Source organism: Pseudorca crassidens, chromosome 8 (assembly GCF_039906515.1).
Source record: "Pseudorca crassidens isolate mPseCra1 chromosome 8, mPseCra1.hap1, whole genome shotgun sequence".
Taxonomy (NCBI): Eukaryota; Metazoa; Chordata; class Mammalia; order Artiodactyla; family Delphinidae; genus Pseudorca; species Pseudorca crassidens.
In genome coordinates, this window is record NC_090303.1 from 62008983 (window position 1) to 62031005 (window position 22023).

The following is a 22023-nucleotide window of genomic DNA, read 5'->3' on the forward strand; positions in this document are numbered from 1 at the left end:
GGGTGCCCCTTCCTCAAGACCCTGTACCGATTTGACCAGAAATTGTTACATAATTTACAAATCTATTATGATAGTAACATATGCGGCAGCCTTTAGAGTTGTACAGTACACAACCTGCTCAACCGTATGCAGGGGCCCTCGTCAAGGCTGCAGAAAGCACTTGTGATCCTGGTCCCCAGCTCACTGATCTCTGGCAGGTTAGGGCTCAGAAGGCTGCTCTCTGCTCATGTCTCTGAGTGAGAGAGATGGGGTGCAGGGTTCCCAGACATTGGCCCCTGCCCCTCAACCTGGGAATTCTGACCAGCATGGATGCAGCTGTCTTCAGAGCCCTGGATGCCAGTCCTGCCTCTGCCCTGCCTTACCGTGTGAGCCACAGCCCAGCTCATCCCTTTCCGTGCACATCTGTGAACGGTCTGAGCTAGACTGGATCCCTGAGCACTGCTCTGGCAGCTTGGGGTGCCTTGTGCCTGCCTCCACACTCGCCAGCATCCCCTTATGGGACCATCCCTGCCCTGGCTTTTGAGTTGAAGTGACAACACTAGGATGCAGCTGTCGTGATAGCATCCATGGGCTTTGAAGTTACTTGGTCCTACACTTAAATCCAGTATCTGCCACTAACCAGCCGTGTGACCTTGGGCAGGAGTTTCTAAACTTCTCTGAGCCTCAGTTCCCTCCTTTGTCACATGGGGCAGGAGTAGATGAGAGTGGCTACTAAGCCCCACGGAATGCTGCCACTGTCCTTCACCTGCAGCTCCCAGGCCCCCAGAGGAGAGAGAGGATGAGCTCTCTCAGCCCCTCCTCTTTCTCACCTCCTGCTTGCTCCCCTAAAGTGCACTTGTAGCCTCGTGGTCTCTGGAGCTGGACTGCGTGGGTTTGAATCCTGGCTGTACAGTCTACTACACTGTGTGACCCTGAGCAAGTTTCGTAACGTCTCTGTGCTTAAGTTTCCCATCTGTGGAATGGGAAATGGTAAAAATAGCGCCTGCTTTGTAGTACTCTTGATATATATATGCGTGCATATGACAGAGTAATGCACTCAGTTAGTACGGTGCTCTGTGTGTACTTGCTAATGTTATTATAAGACATGGAAACTGAGACCCAGGAAGCGGGTGGGATCTGCCCAGGTCCCACACTGAGTTGGTGAAGGGGAAGAGTCCTCATGGCGCCTGTGACGAAGTGGAGGCAGGGTCCCCGCTGGCTCTGAAATCTCTCTGTCACTGTCGTCTTCCTGCTTCTGTCACTCCCCTTCTCCCACTGCCCCGGAGGCTTAGGTAGCAGGGCTTGTCGGTGAACCTCCCTGTTCCTTCTCACCATGTATCCCCTGTGCCTCCTGCAGGCTACCGCCATGCACTCTGACTGCATCTTCAAGAAGGGACAAGCCATGTGCCTGGAGAAGATCCAGAGGGCCAACGAGCTGATGGGCTTGAATGACTCCTCCCCAGGTGAGGAGGGTGGCGGGGAGGGCCACCATCCCTGGCACATCCAGGCCAGCCTTAGAAGTGATGTCCCAGCCTCTGGCCAACTTATAGAAAGTAGTGGAGGGTACAGGTCCCTGGATCCTTCAGAAAGCCCCTTGGGGTGATGGAGCCCTGGGTCTGCTCTAGGCAGTGACACTGGGGTTGCCCTCCTTGGGGATGGCCTGCCCTGGATGCCTCCCTCTGGAAGGGGCTATTCCGGGTGACTGGACGTGGCCACCTTCACTCCCATGGGAGCTGGGTTAGAGCTGGTGTCTGGGCTGAGCAGCGGCTGTCGGAGAGCTCGTTAGCAGGCCGCCTGGGCCTGGTGGTGGAAGGGACACAGCTGTTGCTGGTGGCCGAGCTAGAGAGCACCTGGTCTCCCCAGAGCATGAGGTGTGGGGTCATTTCCATCTCCTCGGCTCACTCCATCAGAAGGGAGAGAACAAGGGAGCAGGAGCCCCAGTCCTGTGCATGTCTGGTGCTCCCATTCTCCTGGGGCTGCTACCAGCGTGGGGGGCCGGATGCTGCTTCCTTGTGCTGGATGGTACCACGCACCGCAGGACATGCAGTGGCCTTAGCTGTCCCATTAGATTCCCCTAACTGCCCCTGATCTCAGTGACAGTCCCAAAAGCCTCACTTTTCTAGATGTCCCAAGGGAGTGGTGTGGCCCCGGCTGAGAACCAGTGGTCCTGTGTAACCCCTTTCCTCCTAACTCCCCTGCTGTGCAGATGGGACGCTGAGGCCCGTAGAGCAAGGGCACCCTCGGCTTCCTGACTCCAGCAGGGCCAGGGAGAGGGTCTGTGTGGGAAGTTGGGGGTTTGGGGGTAGGGGGGCATCGCTGGAGGCCTCGCCAGTCACTGGAGGGTGGGGCTCTCCACCCACCCTGGAGGGACCCACTTTCCCCCCGCTCCTCCCCATTTACAGGGAGCTCTTCTGAGCACCATCTGTTTAAATGCGGGATTAGTCGGCAGCCCAGTTAAACGTGATCGTCCCGCTGGGCTGGGCTCCCCAGCCAGTCAGCTCAGCAGGCATTAACTGGTAATGGAGCGACTCCCAGCCATGCTGTCCTTTCCCTCCAGGTGAGCTGTTGCTCAGCTCTCACTGAGGCCAAGAGTGGATCTGAGGCCTCACCAGCCAGGGAACCTGAGGCAGGGGGCCTAGGTGGGTGCACGGTTGCGGGAGACTCAAAGAATATCCTGTCCAGGCCTCTTGTCTAGGGGATGGGAATGTGGAGCCTGGAGGGCAGTGACTTTAGAACCATAGGAAGGGGGAGTGGCAGGCTCAGGTGGGCCTGGAACCCAGGTGCCGTCCCTCCCAACCCGGGGCCATTGTTCCTGCTTCGCAGGTCTCAGGTATACTTGGGATCGAGTAGTAGGAAGCGTTCCGTAGGGGTGGGTCGAGGTGGGATGTGGGGCTGGGACTGGGCCAGCAGGCATGTAGGTGAAAGGCACCTGTGGAGCCCCGGGCAGGGAGAGGACAAGACCTCCCCCCCGCCACCTTCCCCCCAGGGGCATCCAGGCAGAGGTGTGAGCGTGAGTGAGGCAGATGGAAGGATGGATGCCAGCCCAAGAGGGGCAGACCAGTGCTGCCGGGAGGGGCTCCCACCCCCAGGCATGCTCAGGAGAGGACGATGAAAGGAATTCTCTGTGGGGAAGGATTCATGGAGAAGGTGGCCTTTACATCAGGTGCTTGGTCCTCAGACCTGGCTGTACGTCAGAGTCACCAGGGAGCTTTGAGGAAAATGTACCCAGGACACAATCCAAACCAGTTAGGCCAGAGCCTCACTCCACTGGAGTCACTGTGATTTTTAGAGGCTCCCCAGGCGATTCTGACGAGAAACTAGGCTAAGAACCCCTGAGTTAGGCCCTAGGGAGGAGTAGGCACTTAATGGCAGGTGAGAGCTGAGGGATGGATGTTCTGGGCTGCGGGAACCACAGCAGCAAGAGGCGGGTGGGGGAAGGGAGTGAGCCCCCGCCTAGGTCTGGAACCCTGAATTGGAGTCGGTGGGGATGGGCTAGAGGGACGTGTGGCTGAGGGCCCGGGAGCAGGTATCTGTGTGTTGCACGTCTGCCGCCCCTGGAGTTGGAGGTCGGAGGGGACGGCAGTGGTGGCATCCCCTGAGCTGCCGTGCCTCCAGCTTTGCCCAGGACCCTGCCTGGACCTCCCTCTTGTAGCCCTGCCTCGGGGGCCCTGTAAGTCAGGTCACCCCCAAACCTGAACCTGGTCAAAGGACCCCAAGCCTGTGGAAGAATTTCACGGACCCATCCACCGGCTCATTCATTCGCTCACTTATCCCCTCATGCTCTCGTGCACTCATTCAACTCACATGACGAGCTGGGATCTTAGGTGTCCGGCCCCGGCGGAGTGAGGGCAAAGCCAGGGGTGTGGCCTGCCGAGCTTCTGGGAGAATTGAAAGATGCTGGCGGCCAGGCCCTCCCCACACCAGCGTGATTGGCGTTCAGACGGGGGCACTTGTTGAGAGTACGTGTTAAAAGCCTCCCAACGATTCTAAAGTGTATCCAAGGTTGAGAGCCACTGGGTTGGCCAGAGAATAGCCTCTACCAGGGTGCTTATGTCAACTGGGGCCAGAGAGCAGCCCCCAGCGTCCAGGCAAACCTGGCTGGGAGCCAAGAGTCCAATCTGACTATAAGCGAGAATCAGCATTATGGTGTGAATGTATGTGCTTGGGGTGAAATGAGAGAGGCCAGCCCTCCTGCTGTACCCCTTCTCTGCACCTCCCCTGCCCCTTCTGTCCCAAGCACATACACCATGCACAGAACGCTGGCCAGAGGTCAGCCGATGTCCCGGAAACACACTTGAAAAAGAAAGTCTGTCAGCTTGTTCCAGTGACTGTGAGTGTGTATCCACAGCAATGCTTGTAGATATTTATATATTACTTGTGTGTCCCCATGATCTTTTAAATCCCATAAAGTGAGTGCGTTGGAATGAAGACACTGATCTGTTAGAGGGGAGGTGTGTCTGTGGCATGTACGTGTGGTTGGGGGGATGGTGAGGGGTTCCCAGGATGACACCTGCAACCCCTCAAACCCATATCCCTCACTGATCCTGGGACCTTCACCGCAAAGGGAACGTGGGACCGTATTGCATACGGGGGCCTTCAGAATGGAAGCCGAGGCACAGAGATATGCTAGGGAGGGGCACCGGCACTCAGCAGGCAGCTGAAGGGGGTAGAAAATATAGGTAAGATAGCGGAGAGTGAAAGCAGGCTTTCTGACTGGGTGGTTTTGCCCACAGCGTCCCTGGCGGGTTTTAAAGATGTTTATTGGGACCGTTGTTGAGGTGATATATTTAGTGGTTTCGTCCCTCGTTCCAAACTCCTGAATGCTAAACAGACCTTGAGACAGCACCAAGTCCGGCTGTATCGTGGGACGCACGGAGAGGCTGAGGCCAGAGTTGGGCGTCGCTGGCCAAGTCACACCGAGGGCCAGAGCCAGCTCTGGGACAGGACCCAGGTCTGCTGTCCCAGCCAGGGAGGGCCCTCTTGTGCTGCGGTGCTCTTGTGCCTAGAGAGAAGCAGAAAGGACTCCTGTGCGTGGGAACCTGCACCTCCTCTCTGGAGTGTCCCCAGACCCACACAGGGCACAGGCACTGCCTGCTGGGCTGGCCACTTCTGTTCTCTCGGCTCAGCCCGGCCAACCTGCCTGTCCAGGGTGAGTCCTGCCAGCACGTCCTCTTTGTGGGACTGCGGGCTTGCATCAGTCTGGAGGCCTTCCCTGCATCTAAGTGGGCTGGTCAGGTGTGGTCCTCCTTGGGGGTCCCACGCCCCATACTCTGGAGAAGATGGAAGAGGGAGGCCTGACGTGGCCTTGGCAGGGGCAGGAGGGAAGTGGCTTGGAGGAGAGACAGGAAAGCCTGCTCATTGCTATTCTGACCCAGCCTCTGAGGCCTGTCCAGGGTGCAGAGTATGTACCCTAGCCCCCGGCTCCACCCCCTCACCGGAAGAGAGGCCTGGAGGAGGGCGGGGGAACCACTGCAAGGCTGGGCCCAGGCTCCCCATCCTCGGGGCAAGACCAGCTTCTTGTCTGTGCCTCCCAGCTGTTCTGAGAACGAACAGACCCCCAGCGTGGGGAGGGGGTGGGGCCTGTAGGGACCCGCCCTCTGTGGAACTCGCTCCCCAGATCTGACAAAGGGTTCTGTTTCTGTCCAAACCTGTTTCTCTTTGGTCCGTAGTTCTCAGACTTAAGCCTGTATCAGAACCTCCTGGAAGTCTTGTGAAAACCCAGATTACGGGGCCCAGCCCCAGTTTCTGACTCAGTGGATTTGCCGGGGCCTGAGTGTCTGGGTCTCTGGCACGCTCCCAGTGGCGCTCCGCTCTGGGGTCTGCACTTTGAGAACCGCTGACTTCCAGAGGGGAGGGCTGCATCTTCAGTCCTTCCTCCACTCCCCCAGCACGGAATTCACAGCTGCTCTTCATTTTATGGATCAGTAACATTGGCTGTAAAGTAAATTTCAGTAAATTGAATCATTTTTTACCCGTGAATCGCATGCCGAAATGAGGGGCTTGTTCTAACGATACGCAGGCATCCTCAGGCAGCTTCTCAAAGAGAGGACTGCGCCTTTGTTTGAGTCCCCTTGGCGCCCCTGGTCTCACGAGTTTTGAACACTGTGTGGAACTGGGCAGAATCATCACCATGACAACCCGAGATTAGCTCCTTATTTTGTTCCTGTCGGGGCTAATGGCTCTTGCGTTCTCTCTCCATTCAACCTGCCCAAGTGGTCTTTTCCCCTCCTGCTGTCACAAGGCACCGCCTCTCCTTGGCTGCTTTGTGTGTCAGCATCTTAGTGGGAGCAGCCCCGGAGAGTGTGCCCAGCATTCTCCCCCCGAGCGGGAATCCCCCGGTGCCTGAATTCCTCCCATCAAGTCCCATAGAGGCTTTCGGCGGGACAGACTGAGCCAGGAGGGCACAGGCAGGCTTCGTGTGGAATTGGGGCCCAAGGCAGGTAGATCGGAAGGCTTGGGGTGTCAGAGTGGAGAGTTCTCCCAGGGAAGAGGACCGGTTCTGATTTCCTCTGCACAGGGTAGAAGAGGACAGGAACTTTCTCGACCCCGCAGCCGTGTCTGATGCACTTGACCACCTCCTCCTTGAAGCAGGCTTTCCTGCTGCTGTGTCACCAACGTCTTCTGGTTTTCCTTGTATTTCCGGCCACCCCTCCTGAGTCTTCTTTTCCGGCTCCTCTTCTGAGTGGTGGCATCTCTTCGTTTGGGGCCAGGCCCTAGTCTCTTCTCTTTTTTTCTTCTCAAATCTACGCCCTCTCACTGGACATGTCACCCGGGTCCACGGCCCTACAGAGCATCCCTGTGCCGCCCACTTCCCGTTCTCTTCCTCCAGTTCCAGCTTCCCCGCTGAACGCCAGAAACTTGTCTAACTGCCTATCTGAAATCTGGCTTCACTTGGCTCTTCACATCATCTCAAACTAAACATACCCCAGATGACACTCTTGAGTTCCAGCTTGCCGATTCCCCCCACCATTTGCTTCTCATCCAGCCCTCCCCACTGTGGCGAGTGGCTCAGCTAGCCAGCCATCTGGACACTCAAACCCAGGTGCCATCCTTGGCCCCTCTCTCCCGTTTAGTGCATCAGTCACGGTAGCCTAGACCGTGCTGAGGTAACAGATGAACCTTAACATCTCAGAGACTTAGCACCATAACATTTCCTGCTTGCACACGTCACCAGCCAGCGTGGTCAGCAGAGGTGGGAGGTGGAGTTCGACTCTGCCCGGTCCTTCAGAGATCCAGGCTCCTTGCATCTCGCAACACTGCCACCCTCGATATGCGGCCTCCAGGGATGCTGCAGAGAGGGGAGAGAGAGAGAGAAAGGGTATGGAGTCTGCGAGGGATGTTTTTGAGACCTGTTCATCACTTCCCCCTTCTTCCCATGGGTGAGCACTTAGTCACGTGAGATGGATGAGCACCAACGCTCCCTGGCACACTCACTGGCTGGGTCCAGCCAGTGTGTCACCAAGTCCTGTCAGTCCTGCCTCCAGACTCTCCTACGCAGAACTGCTTTCTACCTTGGCTGCCATGGCTCCTAAGCGAGCCCCACCACCCTCCTCTGGACTGCTGCCATATCCTGACAGACACGTCTCCATGTTTGCTTTCCTGCTCTTGAAATATATTACCTTCCCACACAGCTGAATCAGATCATGTGACTCTGCGTCTTCAGACCCATCTGTGGGAGGCAGAATAATGCCCCCACCAAAGATGCCCACGTCCATGGGCTTCCCTGGTGGCGCAGTGGTTGAGAGTCTGCCTGCCGATGCAGGGAACACGGGTTCGTGCCCTGGTCTGGGAAGCTCCCACATGCTGCGGAGCGGCTGGGCCCGTGAGCCATGGCCACTGAGCCTGCGCATCCGGAGGCTGTGCTCCGCAACGGGAGAGGCCACAACAGTGAGAGGCCCACGTACCACAAAAAAAAAAAAAAAAAAAAATGCCTACGTCCGAATCCCCAAAGCCTGTGAGTGTGTTGCCTTACATGACAAAAGGGACTTGGCAGGTGTAATTAAGTTAAGATGGAGCAAGTCGCCTGGATTATCCAGGTGGATCCAGTGTAGTCACAAGCGGCCTTATAGGTGACAGGAGGCAGCAGGAGGGTCAGAGGAGAGAGCTTTGAGGATGCTATGCTACTGGCTTGGAAGATGGAGAGAGTGGCCGCAGGTCAAGGGATGTGGGTGGCCTCCTGAATCTGGAAAAGACAAGGAAACAGATTCTCCTCTAGAGCCTCCAGAAGGAATGCTGACAACTTGACTTTGGCCCAGTGAGACTTCTGACCTCCAGAACTGTAAGATAAGAAATTGTGTCATTTTAAGCCACCAAGTTTGCTTTGTTATAGCAGCAACAGGAAAGTAATACACCATCCAAGGTCTTCTCAGCATTTGGTATTAAATCCAAACTCATTCCCAGGACCACAGGCTATAAGCCCTGTGCGGGCACAGACCAGGGGGGTTTATTCACCCCAGTTTTGCTCTCCAGTGTCTGACTTGTAATAGGCACTTAATATTTCTTGAATAAATGAGTGAAAAAGAGGGAAGGGAAGGGGAAAGAGAAGACACAGAAAAGGTAAAAGGAGAAGGGAGAGTGGGGGAGAAATGGCATCTTGAAATCTTCTAGCCTCAACAGAACTAAGCTTTGTTGGGACTGGAGTCTGGAACAGATGGGGAAAGAGAAACTGGATGTGTGTTGTGGGCGTGGAAGGAAAATGAGTTTCTGTCCTTAGTTAGAAAAACCCAAGGCACTCTCAGGAGCCCAAATCCCATCCTCATCTCCCTGGAAAATGTTCCTGGGAGGATTCAGCTCCAAAGCTCCTGAGGCCAGAGCAGACCCCATCCAGAACAGGAGAGGAGACAGACCCCACCTCTCTTCCTCTGTGGGTCAGGCCAGGAGGTGATACCTACGGGAGAAATGTGCACAGGGCATCCTGGAAAGCCCCGAGATGGTGACCTGCGTCTCCTATGACCCCAGTGATGCAGGCCAGAGAGGTGTGTGGATGGCTGAAAGCTCCCGTTGGGGTCGGGGACATTGTCCCATAAAGCAAAACTGTTTCACAGCATTTCTGACACCAAATGTGTGGGTTTTCCATACCAAGCAGTTCTCCGGTTTTCTACGGATACCCACTGGATGTCCCTACAATTTAATTCAAACCTGACACTAATGACCTGGAGTTAGCACAGACCCAGCAGGTTAAGGGTCAGCTTCAGGAGACTGCTCCCCCATTTCAGATGCCAATTGCAAGTCGTGGGGCCCCAGGTTACCCACACTTCAGTCTGTCTTGGCTACAAATCAGGAGTTCCCTTGGGCTTCCCTGGTGGCGCAGTGGTTGAGAGCCCGCCTGCCAACGCAGGGGAGACGGGTTCGTGCCCTGGTCCGGGAAGATCCCACGTGCCGCGGAGCGGCTGGGGCTGTGAGCCGTGGCCACTGAGCCTGCGCACCCGGAGCCTGTGCTCCTCAACGGGAGAGGCCACAATAGTGAGAGGCCCGCGTACCGCAAAAAAAAAAAAAAGAGTTCCCACAGCCTCCTCTTCAGGCTCCATACTTTGCTATGATGGCTCACAGAACTCAGGGGAACACATTAGGCCGTGCCAGGGCCTAACGTTCCACATTTAGGGAACATCTGTTGACTGGGGTTCCCAGGGCATGGGCCAGACACGGCCACGCTCCATGGCCATTCCACGGTCAACACGGGCCATGGCGGCCAAAGATGTACTGTTAGGTCTCTTTCAAGGATATGTTGTCATAACCAGCCACGTGCAGGTTGGAGCCCTGCTGTGGTGGGCGGATAGGAATCGTCAGTAACAGACCTGGGACCCATCTCCCTTCATGTGGCCCCAGCATCCTCGTCATCTTGGTTTGTTGTCCTCAGAGCTTTCTGTGATGCTTCTGTCTCCCAAACTCAGTCATTCTGGGAGCAGGATGCTAGAGGCTAATGTGATTGGGTGTGAATTCTGAAGTAGCCAGGTCTGAGTTCTGAGAGATAGGGTTTTCTGCACCTGGAAGCTTTGGGTGCCTTCTGGTCCAAACAGGACCTGAAAGTCAGTCATGGACCCCAACAGAGAGGCTGTGAGCTCATGAGGCCCGCCCCGGGCCCCCATCCCTGTCCAGCACCTGCCCGGGCTTCCTCTGTGTCTGTCAGTGGCCCTCCACTGGCCTTTCTTCTCACCTGCTAGGGCTGTGTTTCATCTCTCTTAGGGGAATGATCCCCAGGGACCCCTAATTGAAATAATGAAATCAATGGTAATAACAATGGCGAGCATGCGTTGAGTGAGCCCGCCGTTCTTCTGCGAGCTTTACATGTATGAACTCATTGGTCCTCCTAGCAGTCCTGTGGGCTAGGACAAGCGCTGGCTGTCCCTTACATGGCAGGGAAGCCCTCCAAAGCCCTTACTATAGACCGCTCAGCAGGATGTGGTCCCTTTTCTGAAAGTCTGTACTCTGCCGTCAGACACGCCACACTGCTGCCTCCCTTCTCTGCCTTTGCCCCCCCGTCATGATTACATTTCTGCCCACCTGGAAAATGGGGGGTTCCATGCTCCTCTCACATCACATCCTTTCCCTGGGTGAGCGCTCATCCCAGGGCCTCACCCACACCCCACACGCCAGAGTGAGAAGCAAGGGCCAGGCCTTAGGAACCACGTTACAGCTGAGGTGATAGGATCGCTGGAAGGTGCTCACTGGGGGTGGCGGCTGTGTGACCCAGCCCGATCTTCCTTTGGAAGAGCTCACGGTCACAGCTCTGTGCGGTTGAGTGAGGAGACCACTGGGGAGGCTGTAACCATGGTCCCAGTGAAAGGTGGTCAGCCCTGAGCTAGGTGGGAGTGCAAGGATGGAGAGCAGGGCATGGATTCCACGAATATCCAGACGTCACACCAGCAGGACTTGGTGACCGGTCGGCTGTGAGCACGAAGGAGGAGGAGACAAAGCAAGAGTGACTCCAGGGCTCTAGCTGGGGCTGAGACAGGAAATCAGAGTTTGTAGGAGATGCTGAGCTGAGTCTTGGACACACTGTGTGTGGATCGTCTTAGGCCTTTCAAGGTGGGGATATCCAGCAGGCCCCGGCCATGGAAGGTAGCCCCCGTGTTGTGCAGGAGTCAGGGTTGGCGGTTGTCTGTGTAATTCTATCCTGAAGTCCTTGGGCCCGGTGGTCTCGTTTAAGGGCAGTGGGGCAAGGGGCCGAGGGCAGGGCAGACACGAGCCCCTGCACGCAGTCGGGGTGGGCAGGGTGGAGCCCACTCCATAAGGGCGGAGAGGTCTGTAAGGGCAAGAGGCCTCTCCGTGGAGAGGAGGGGTGGAGTCAGACGAGGGGTGAAGCATGAAGGGGAGGGGAGGTGGTGGTGATAGGAGTACAGAGGACTCCAGAGAGAGGCTGGCAAGGGCTGGAAGGAGAGCAGGCACGGGGGTCGGAGCGTCCACGGAGCCCCCAAATCTGAAAGCCTGGTCCTCAAGCTCAGCCTCTTCCTCCTTTCTCACAAGCCCATGTCCAGCGAGTCGCGCGCCTTGGCGATTCCTGAGTAGCTCTCGGTTTGTCCCTGCTCTCCTCCAGCCCTCGGTGCTCACCTGATGCGGGGGTGCCTCACCAGCAGTGGCCCCTCAGGTGCTCCCTGCTTCCTGGCTCCTCGTGCTCCGAGCCCTTTCATAGTTCGGGGCCTCGGCTTCGCAGGCCTCTCCCCTCCTCCCCCCACCCCCATCTGGCCAATCTGTGGTCCTCTTCAGGTCCCAGCTCCGTGTCGTCTTCCTGCTGCAGGTCTGCCCTGAAGGGCGCTGGGTGACGGTGGGGAGAGGGCGTGGAGCACCATCCTTGGGCCAGACGGTTCCTGCCCCTCCCCCGAGGGGTAGGGAGACCCCACTGCGATGTGGAGCCTGGGGACGTGGAAGAGCCCATGCAGGGTGATGTGTGCGTGTGATGTGTGTGTGTGTGTGTATGTGGGCGTCTGGCTGCCCTCTCACCGTGGTTCCCTTCCTCACAGGCTGCCCTGGGATGTGGGACAACATCACATGTTGGAAGCCTGCCCATGTGGGTGAGATGGTCCTCGTCAGCTGCCCTGAGCTCTTCCGAATCTTCAACCCAGACCAAGGTGGGTCCCCCCCCGGGGGCCTCTTCAGGCCACTCTGGGTCCAGCCTGCTCCCCTTGTTCGGACCTCAGGCTTTTCTGAGAGACCAGCACCAGGGACATAGGGCGCCCTGCAGGCAGATACTTCCCATTCCAGAGCTCGTGTGCTGGCGGGGAGATGAAATCACGGACCCTCGTGCACACAGGGACACAGAAGCACCCCTCAGACGTGGCAAGTCCACGTGGAGGTGCATCGTCGTGGCTGGGCTCTCGAGCTTGGACTCCAAGTCCCTTAGCGAGAAGTCCCTTAGCGAGACTGGACGTGTCTTAATGGTCAGTGGTGTCAGCTGATGTTATCACCGTTATCACTCGCACAGAGAGGCCTGGGTGACCGCCTCTTCATGGGGAGGGGGTTCTGGGGAGTCTCTCCTTTGAATGTGAGTCTGGTGGTCTCTCCAGGCCTGCTCCTGTCTTTGGTGGAGGCTTCGTGGACTCCTAAAGAAGGTTGGTGGCTGATGAGTCCACACTGACACTGGGAAAGGCCTGGAGCCAGACTGGCCCTCTACCCCAACCCTGGAGGTGTCACGGGAAGCAGGGTGGCAAGCTGAGGGGTGCTGAGTTGGGCTGGGTGGGGAGAGATGGCGGGGCCGGGCTCCAGGCCGGTGATGTGCTGAGAACCACCCGTGGACCACTGAGCCCTGGGTTGGGGCCTTGGTTTGAGGAGGACGGAGGGTGGGGCTCCTGAGGAGATTAGAGAGTCTGAGACACGTGTGGGCGGCCAGGCTCGGGCCCCTTGAGACCTGGGTCTCAGCTTCGTCCTGCACCTGCCTAAGGCTTCAGCCAGTGTCCCTCCAGAAGTGGAGAGTCCCCAAGCTCCACCTCACTACAGAATCCTGCCTGCCGCTGTCCCTAGCGTGTGTGTGAGAGGCAGCGGCAAAGTCTTTCACACCTGGAAGTCCAGCAACCTAGACTGTGCCTGGACTTCTCTTTTTGCAAGAGGCGGCGGAGGGAGGTAGTGGCATTGTATCGGGGTGCCAGGGCCCCATCTCTGCCTCCCTGCCCAGGCCCAGAGGAGGCAGGGTCTAGCTGCATCGCACCCCTGCCTCGCCTCCCCCCAACTTCCGCTCCGGAGCAGGGCCTGTTAGCCACACCTCCCACCTCCAGAATCTCCAGCCAGCCCAGCAGGAGAGTGGCAGTTGAACTCTTCCATCCTGACAGCGCGGGGACTGGGTGTGACCCAGGGCAGGATGGGAAGTTCTGAAGCAAGAGGCACAGTATGAATGGTGGGACGTCAGGCGAGGTGGCCGCCTGCTGATTCAGCCCAGTTTCGAATTCATTCCTATAGAAACCAACTTAATCACTTCCTCCACTCACGTACTCCTTTCGTTCAGTCGTTTATTTAAAGTTGACAGAACAGCTACTCTGGGTCAGGTACCATGGCAGGATTACTTCTTTTCAACCACAAAAAAAGGTAAAATGAATCAGCAGTAAAATAACATTTTCTTAAGATAAACTTTCCTTCAGACTCTGTGCCTCCCTCTGGCAATTGCACAATGAATGTGTTATTTACCCCTGCTTCTTAATGGTTCATTAAGGCAGGCCTTTTTAGCATCTCCATTCACAGAGCTGGATTAGTGAGACTTGCCTTAAATACTTAGAAAGCTGAAGGTGGCGTTTTTTCATTTTATTTCCTGGTTCTCAGGGCTGAATCTCATTGTAATAATTGTTGCTCTGCGGGCTATTGGAGGGACGGGAACGTTGATCGCTCTCCTCCTTACACATGCCTCTGATATTTCTCTTTAACTGTGTCCTGTTCTCGAGGGAATCGTAGAAGTCTCCAGTGTCTGGTCCAGCCCCAGCTTGTAGTTCTCATGCCTCTGGCGCCCCCAGCAGAGCCTCTCTCCAGAGTCCGGGAGTGGGAAAGAGGAGGAAATCGTCAGCAGGGCCCAGAGAGAGCAGACCTGACTTTAGACCCCTTGCTCACCTCTGTGTTCTCTCTCTCTGTCTTTCTGTCTGTCCGTCTGTCTCTCTCTGTTTCAGTCTGGGAGACGGAAACCATCGGTAAGAGGAACCTTGGAGAGGACAGACTGCTGATCATCTGTCCATCCGGCAGGAGCCTGGCTCTGACTGCTGGGAGTGGGTGGGGGTGGAATGAGAGGCTCATCAGGGGCTGGGTTCATCCCACCTCCCCCCCACCCCCTCCCTCCTTGGCCATCTGGAGGTGGGGGAGACACAGGAAGATGGAAGATGGAGCTCCTGGTCTCAGGGTGCTCATGAGCTTGTTTGGGAAGTTGACACCCACTCCCCTGTGGAGGGGTTAGCAAACAAGGCCACCCGTGTGCATAGGCACGTGCATATGTACACGTACAGGCCTGATTGTGTGAGTGAGCCAACATGTGGAGTTGGAATGTATAGCAAGCTCCAGAGTAGAAGAGACCCAACCAGGTGGCATTCGGGCAGAAAACGATGATGTCAGGGGAGGCTTCCTGGAGGAGGTGGCATGTCAGCTGCACCTTGAAAACAGAATTTTGAGAAGTAGAGGGGAAATTGGGGTTCACTGCTAACAGGAGATTCAGCCTAAAGAACGGGTGGAGGAGGGAATAAAGAGTCAGGAGAGAAAGAGAAAAAATGTCTGAGGAGGAAGTCTTTGGAGTTCTGGGTTCCCTTTGATGGGAGTGGTTTGTGGGCTGAGATTGAGGGTTGAGCACCAAAGAAAAAATGCAAGCCCAGGACCCATATTGCTATTCTTTGCCCTTTTCTTGAAAAGACCCAGTTAATTAACTTATTTACAAGACAGAAATAGACTCACAGACATAGAAAACAAACATGGTTACCAAAGGGGATAGCGGAGGCGGGGGCGGAGATAAATTAGGAGTTTGGCATTAACATATACACACTACTTTATATAAAATAGATAAACAACAAGCACCTACAAAAAAAGAGGAAAGGCCCAATTACCCTCTTCCAGTCCTCTCCCACTCCAGAGGCCCTCCCATCCTCCCGACAATGTCCCATTTCCACTCCCTGTGGTCCAGTGCGGAGAACTGAGTCATGGGCCACCATTAGCATCATAGAAATGCAAAGCAAATGAGATGGCATTGGAAGGTGCAGTGAGTCAGACAGGTGTGTGTGGCTACTCTGTGTGATGCAGCCTCTTGGCCAAGATCCCACCTTCCCCCAGCCCTGATCCTTCAGGCCAGGGGCAGCCTTGGCCTTCCACGGTACAGAGTAAGCAGTGGATAGCCCAGGCAAGCTGATGGCCGGGTGTCCCGACTCATGCTCACGCCTGTTTTGCAGGAGAGTTTGGATTTGCTGACAGTAACTCCTTGGATCCCTCAGGTAAGGGATGAGCTGGGGTTTACCATGGGCTGGCTGGAGGGAGGGCATCTGCTAACCCGTGAACTTGGGGAACCCCTCCTTCCAGGCCGGTCTATGCCTCTCTCTGGCTGTGTGATCTTTGGCAGCTCGCTTTCCTTCTCTGATAAAGCCGTGGATTTTCTCCATGGAAATTTGCACGCAAGTGCTCAGACAGAACACTGTGCATGCAATTTCAGGGAAGCACAGATCTCAGTAAAGAGCTCCTTAAGTGGTCTCCGATAGCGTTGAACTCCCATACGTAGAACAGTGGTTCTCATACTTTAAAAATCACCTAATGGGCTTGTTAAAGCAGATTCCTGGACCTCACTCCCAGAGTCTGATTTAGCAGGCCTGGGCGGGGCCTGAGAATGTGCATTTCCAGCCAGTCTCCCAGGTGACGCTGATGGGCTGGTCTGGGGGGACACCCACTTTGAGAACCCGTGCCCTAAGATTCTGTGCTCCTACAGAGGTGCTGGGGCAAAACAGCCTAGTGAAGTAGGTGCAGCCATTGCAGGGTGGTGACAATCCGGAGAGGACTACATCTTCCGGAGATTTCTATCAGAACAGTAGAGTGGCAGATTCATGGAATAGTTCTGAACAAAAAGGTTTATACTTTTCTGAGCCCACGCTGTATTACTAAAAGAGAAAGAAGGAAAATAAAAGAAAGGAAATGGCTTGTATCTCCAGGATACTTTTTTACAAAAATGTTTTTCAAAGCGACTTCCCTTTCCTCTTCTCACCACCCCGATGTGGGCAAAGCAGAGAGGAGACCCAGGGGAGGGAAGGGCTTGGCCAAGGCCGTGGTCCCCTAGGACGTGCAGACTTTCTGAAAGAAACGTTCAGAGGGACTTGGAAAGAGGTTGCCAGTAGCAGCCTGAAACAGATTTGCTGGAAGAAGGAACCATTTGGCATCAAACTGTGGGACAGAAGTGAGCCCTTCTCTCCCTGGGCCTGCCAGATGTCCTTTTTGTCCTGGGTCATAAGACTCAGAATCTGAGCAGCGATGGAGACCAGTCTTCCCGCTCTGGGCAGAGCTCTCTTTATGGCAGGAGAGCCCACCCTCCGCTGCTTCCCAGAGTCCCAGGAAGTGCGTTTCTGACTCCTGGCTAAAAAGAACTGGCCTTGGGCTTCCCTGGTGGCACAGTGGTTGAGAGTCCGCCTGCCGATGCAGGGGACACGGGTTCGTGCCCCGGTCCGGGAGGATCCCATGTGCCGTGGAGCGGCTGGGCCCGTGAGCCATGGCCACTGGGCCTGCGCGTCCGGAGCCTGTGCTCCGCAGTGGGAGAGGCCACAGCAGTGAGAGGCCTGCGTACCGCAAAAAAAAAGAACTGGCCTTAGATCTTCCAACTCAACCAGCAGGACACGAGGTTGGAAAAGTGTAGGGGTCCCCTTTCTTGGCCTCTGCCCTTGCCCCCTTCCTGAGTGCCCCAGAGGTGGCCTTGGCCACAGGGGGGGGATTCTTCCAACAACATGGGTGTTGGAGCCTCTTTTATGCAGATGTCTCTTGTATACGACTTTCTGGCCCCTGAATCCTGAAAGGAAGAGCCAACCCTAGGTGTCCTAACATACCAGGTAAACTCCCAGGAAGCCAGTCTGGGAAGGGGGGTCGGCCTGGGGCCACACTCAGGGGCTGGGCTGGAGGCAGGGGGTGGCTGCTGCCTTCTCCCCTCCCCCAGACACCCGTGGTTCACCTTTCGACAATCAGGAGCGGGGAAGGTGAAATGAGCAATCATTAAAGGCCAAAAGGCACCCAGGCGGGGTGAAAACCAGACTGGACTCCACTCTGCAGCCAGCAAATGACTCCTGCCCACTCTGGTGTCCTGCAAAATGGCCTTTAAACTCGAGCAAAAGAAAATTAAAGTATATTAGTGACAGGAAACAGACCTCTAAACCTGAAAAGGCAAAGTCTCTTTTTTTCTAAACCTAAATATGTATCTTAATAAGATCTGATGCTAGGTCAGTGGAGGTCTGGTCCTTGTTAATTAAGCAAGCCACGTGTCCCCCTGACATGGGATATTGCAGCTGCTGGAAGGCCCAGAGCTCCCGGAAAAGGCATCACCTAGAGCTCCAGGTATGACCAGAACTCCTGCTGCACCACCACCTGAGGTGACTCCTGGGCCAGAATCTTCGGGCCTGGAATCTACAGTTGTGATCCCAGGTCATTCTTCTCCTCGCCGAAGCTTGGCAAGTGCCGACCCAGGGCCCAGGGCAGGGGCTCAGGCCTTTCCCTAGGCGGAAGGAGGCTGGATTCGTTCTGGCTCAGTCCCCTCACCCCTTGTTTAGAGGTCAGCTTGCACCTTGTCCTCCTACCCTCCTCATCCTTTGTATAAGGGTAAAAGCAATGACTACTTTCCCTTGGACAGTGGAGGATCTCATGAACCTTCAGCTGCTGTGCTTCTCAGACGGGCATGTGGATTTCCAGGAATTCCCGCTTAAGAAGTAATTTTCGATTAAGAATCTCGGAGCCCTTTTAAATCATTTCTGTGGCTTGCTGAGTTTTTGTTCTGCTGCAGGCATGAGGGTGGTGAGCCGGAACTGCACAGAGGATGGATGGTCGGAGCCGTTCCCTCATTATTTCGACGCTTGTGGGTTTGATGAGTACGAGTCTGAGACTGGGGACCAGGTGAGTGTCTGCTTCTCACCTGGAGGTGGAGGGATGAGGCTGAGGAGGTGGGTGGAGGGGTGTGTCTACCAGAGGCCTGGACTTCTGATGGACGTGCGGAAACTCCGGTCCCCAGGCAGTGCTCATGAGCACCTGCTGCATAGCCTGCTGCATGAGAGGGCGGGACTTTCATTTGCTCATTCTGGGCTGAGAAACAACTGGTTTGCTGCTTGAGCTCCTCCGGCCCCCAGCCCGCGTCCTCCACCTCCCTAGCTACTCTTTCAGGATACACAGACTTTCTGTGGCCCAGCCATTGAAGGGTTAATGTGGGGCCCAGCAGGGGGCCTCCGGGCTCCTCCCCCAGGATGAGGCTGGGCCCCCTTCTGGCTGGTCAGTGCTCCTGCACTCTGCCAGCGCTCAACTTCTGCACAGTGCGGACCCTGCAGAGGGAGGAGGTGGCTGGGGGGCACCTGGGAGATCGGATGCAGTTCCGTGGGGGCGGGGGGCCGGGGGCAGGCCCCACGTGGAGCCCTGCGTGTCCTGTGCTCTGCTCCAGGATTATTACTACCTGTCGGTGAAGGCCCTGTACACAGTTGGCTACAGCACGTCCCTCGTCACCCTCACCACTGCCATGGTCATCCTGTGTCGTTTCCGGTGAGACCCTGGGCAGCATTCGAGTGAGCGCAGCCCACCCCAGCTCAGAGCCCTTGCTCCATCCCTCCCACCTCCCACTGCTTCCCTGGATGTCAGCTCTGGAAGTCCCTTGGAAGGCATTTCCCCCACCCCTAGGATAAGAGATGGGAAGCTTGATCCCAGAGAGGGCAACGGACTTGTCCAGGGCCACACAGCAAGGAAGACCCTGGGCAGGAGACCTACGTTCCTCACTTTATCTTCCTGGTCTAGATAAAGAGAGGTCACAGGAGGGAGTAGGTCACAGGGTAGTGGGGCCAGGTGGCAGGGGCCTGGGAGTGAGCGAGGGTTTAGAGTCTAGGTGGGAAGAAGGGGATGGTCTAGGTGGAGGACCCCCTTGAGACAAAGCCGTGGAGTTGGCCCAAAGCAAACCCCGAGGTGGAGGGTGGAAGGCTGTGGAGTTCCTTGCTTCAAAGGCTTTTGCTTCCCTGGCCGCTGGTGTAGGAAGCTGCACTGCACCCGAAACTTCATCCACATGAACCTCTTTGCGTCGTTCATGCTGAGGGCCATCTCCGTCTTCATCAAAGACTGGATCCTCTACGCTGAGCAGGACGGCAACCACTGCTTCGTCTCCACTGTGAGTGCGCGGAGCCCTGCCAGGACTGGCCCTCCCTGCGACGCCCTGCCGTCCAGGTGTTTTCCTGCAGGTTAAGGTATCGACCCCAGTGAACACGGAAACCCAGGAATGACCCTGCGGTTACTAGCAGCCAGGGAGACCCCAGCGGGACTTCACTTCCTGTCCCTTGGCCTGTGTGTGTCCTTGGCAGGGCAGTGGAGGAGGGTCAGGTGGAAATGTCGAGTCCCGCTTGACTAGGCTCAGAGAGACGGCTGGCTTGGCCGCGGGTCGTTTAACCCAAGATGGAGCCAAGGGGCTGATTGGCTGGGGTTCCCTCCAGACCACCTCCCCAGTTCTGATACATTTGGAGATAAGCAGAGAAGATAGGCTTCGTTGGGGCAGGATGGAAGGAACAGCCCAGAGCACAAGACCTTGACCTGAAAGGGCTCACTTGGAGGGGGATCTGTGAGATTTCCGGGGGGCCAGGGGTGTTCCCCTAACCTACGTGGTGCCTGAAACCTTTATTTTACCAAGGAGGCTCCTGCAGGGTCCTCCTTATTCGCCTCTCCTGTGGACACTGGGGACGGGACGGGAAGGTCGGGGAGAATGAGCCTGGGGAGAAAAGGGGGTTCCATGTTTTCTGACCTGTGCAGAGCTGCCTCCATGGCAGCTTCGACTCAGACTCACAGGATGCTGCAGTTGTAAACTCTGAATCCAGGAATGTTGAGTCTTTCAGACCCACGGGGTGTTTAAACCCGAGCGTGCTTCAGCTGAAGGGCCCTCAGGATCCTCTCTGGTCCTGCTGGGCTGGACTTTCAGGGTTCGGTGGGGTCTCGTGCCACCCTCCCCCTCCTCGCTCTCCCTGCAGGTGGAATGCAAGGCTGTGATGGTTTTCTTCCACTACTGTGTCGTATCCAACTACTTCTGGCTGTTCATCGAGGGCCTGTACCTCTTCACGCTGCTGGTGGAGACCTTCTTCCCCGAGAGGAGATACTTCTACTGGTACATCCTCATTGGCTGGGGTAGGTCCCTGGCTGTCTCCCAGACAGGTTCAGGCCTCATGGCCGGGGATGTCCTTGGTCCTGCCGTCCGGGAGCGTCAGGTCGGAGGAGGGAGGCACTGACCTGCCTCGCAGCTGATGGCACACTCCCGGTTCTTGGTCGCTTTCTTGCTCTTCTCGTAGGAAGCCCACTGTCTGATGGAGGGGATATGCTCAAGAGTCCTCCTGAGAGGCGAGGTAGCCCAGGGTTTGGGAGAGACATGGACCCCCAGGAGGCCTGGGTGTGAGGGACAGTTAGGGTCCCCAGGACTCCAGGTCTGAGAGGGAGACATGCCCCATGGGTCGGGACCCCACCTCTGAGGGGTTCATTGGCCCCCAGAAGCCCCAAGTCTGAGGGGGACACTGGGCCTATTGGTTTTCCAGTTATCACGGGGCTCCTTTTCTTGCTCTCCAGGGACCCCAACTGTGTGTGTGTCCGTGTGGGCTGTGCTGAGGCTCTACTTCGATGACACAGGGTGAGTACGTGCCCGAGAGCCAGGGCCGGAGCCCCAAGGAGGCTCTTACAGATGGTTGTCAGTGGCTGTCCTGATGTCCCACGAACTGTCTCAGGCAAACCATCCAATGCCGGGCATGGCTGCACCCCCAGCCCTGGGCAGTGACTGTGCTCTGACCCCACTGCGGGTGGACCCACCCAGCCACATCTCAGCCGGGACTCAGTGAGGGAATGTGCAAGGTTTCAGAGTCCTGCTCTGCTTCTGGGCCCAACTCTGAGTGGCTGTTCTCCTTTTAGGGAGGGGAGGAGGAATATCGAGGGTGAGGTCGCATCCCCCAGAGCCCTAGGTCTGAAGGGGGAACGTGGCCCTCGCCCAGGAGCCCACTGGTGCCCTCACTCCTGGGCTCCAGTCCCTGCCTTGACAGGGGAGCAGAGGGAAGGACCAAGGCACTTGAACCAGGGCTGGGCTTGGGTGTGCAGCCTGCCTGAGACCTCTCCTTCCAGCCAGCCCCTCCTCAGAGCTGCAGGAGGGGCTGGCTGGAAGGAGATGGTGATGCCCTTGCATCCCTTCCAGCCAGCCAGGAGAGATGATGCCCTCAAGCATCATCTCTCTTCTTTCTGTCTGTCTTGCAGCTGCTGGGATATGAATGACAACACGGCTCTGTGGTGGGTGATCAAAGCCCCTGTGGTTGGCTCCATAATGGTGAGTGTCCTTGGGACAAGAAGCAGGGAAGAAACAGAGGCCTGGGCTGAAAGGCAAGGGAGGAGGAGAAATAAAGAGGTCACCACACAAACCAACCTCCCGTGGCTGTGTTATATTCTGCAAAAGGGGCGCACAAGTTATTTAGCTCTTCCGCGAGTGTTGGACATTTATCTTTATCCCATTTTCCCTCATTATGAAAGATGCTACTAGGAACAGTTCTGTGCATAGTTTTGAAAACGTGTGAATATTTCTTTAGAATTAATCCCTAGAGTAGAATTGCTGGGTCACAAAGGGTATTCCCATATCATTGTCTGCACTTGTAGTTTCAATCATTTAAATTTTCGCACAGCCTTGTGGGAGATAATGGTAGCTTATTGTTTTAACGTGCATTTCTCCATATTGCTAGTGCAACAGAGCATTTTTTTCAAATATTTATTGACAATTTGTTTTTATTCTGGTTATTATCTATTCTTTGCTCATTTTTCTAGTCCAGTTGTTATCTTTCTTACTGTTCGATAGATAGTAATGCTTCATCTGTTATACATGTTGTAAGTATACTTCCAAGATTGCATAATTTTATATAGTCAGACCGTCAGGCTTTC

General features: G+C 55.9%; 1 protein-coding gene across 3 annotated transcripts in view; it reads left to right on the forward strand.

Annotated features, from left to right (window-relative positions):
* ADCYAP1R1 (ADCYAP receptor type I) overlaps positions 1-22023 on the forward strand; it is a 55223-nt gene that overhangs the window by 11956 nt on the left and 21244 nt on the right. For all 3 annotated transcript variants that reach the window (XM_067746660.1, XM_067746659.1, XM_067746661.1), the window contains exons 3-12: positions 1337-1442; positions 11937-12044; positions 14061-14081; positions 15318-15359; positions 17891-18000; positions 18536-18633; positions 19114-19246; positions 20094-20247; positions 20680-20740; positions 21352-21421. In XM_067746660.1, the coding sequence (XP_067602761.1) occupies positions 1337-1442; positions 11937-12044; positions 14061-14081; positions 15318-15359; positions 17891-18000; positions 18536-18633; positions 19114-19246; positions 20094-20247; positions 20680-20740; positions 21352-21421 (903 nt within the window). The remainder of the gene's footprint in view (positions 1-1336; positions 1443-11936; positions 12045-14060; positions 14082-15317; positions 15360-17890; positions 18001-18535; positions 18634-19113; positions 19247-20093; positions 20248-20679; positions 20741-21351; positions 21422-22023) is intronic.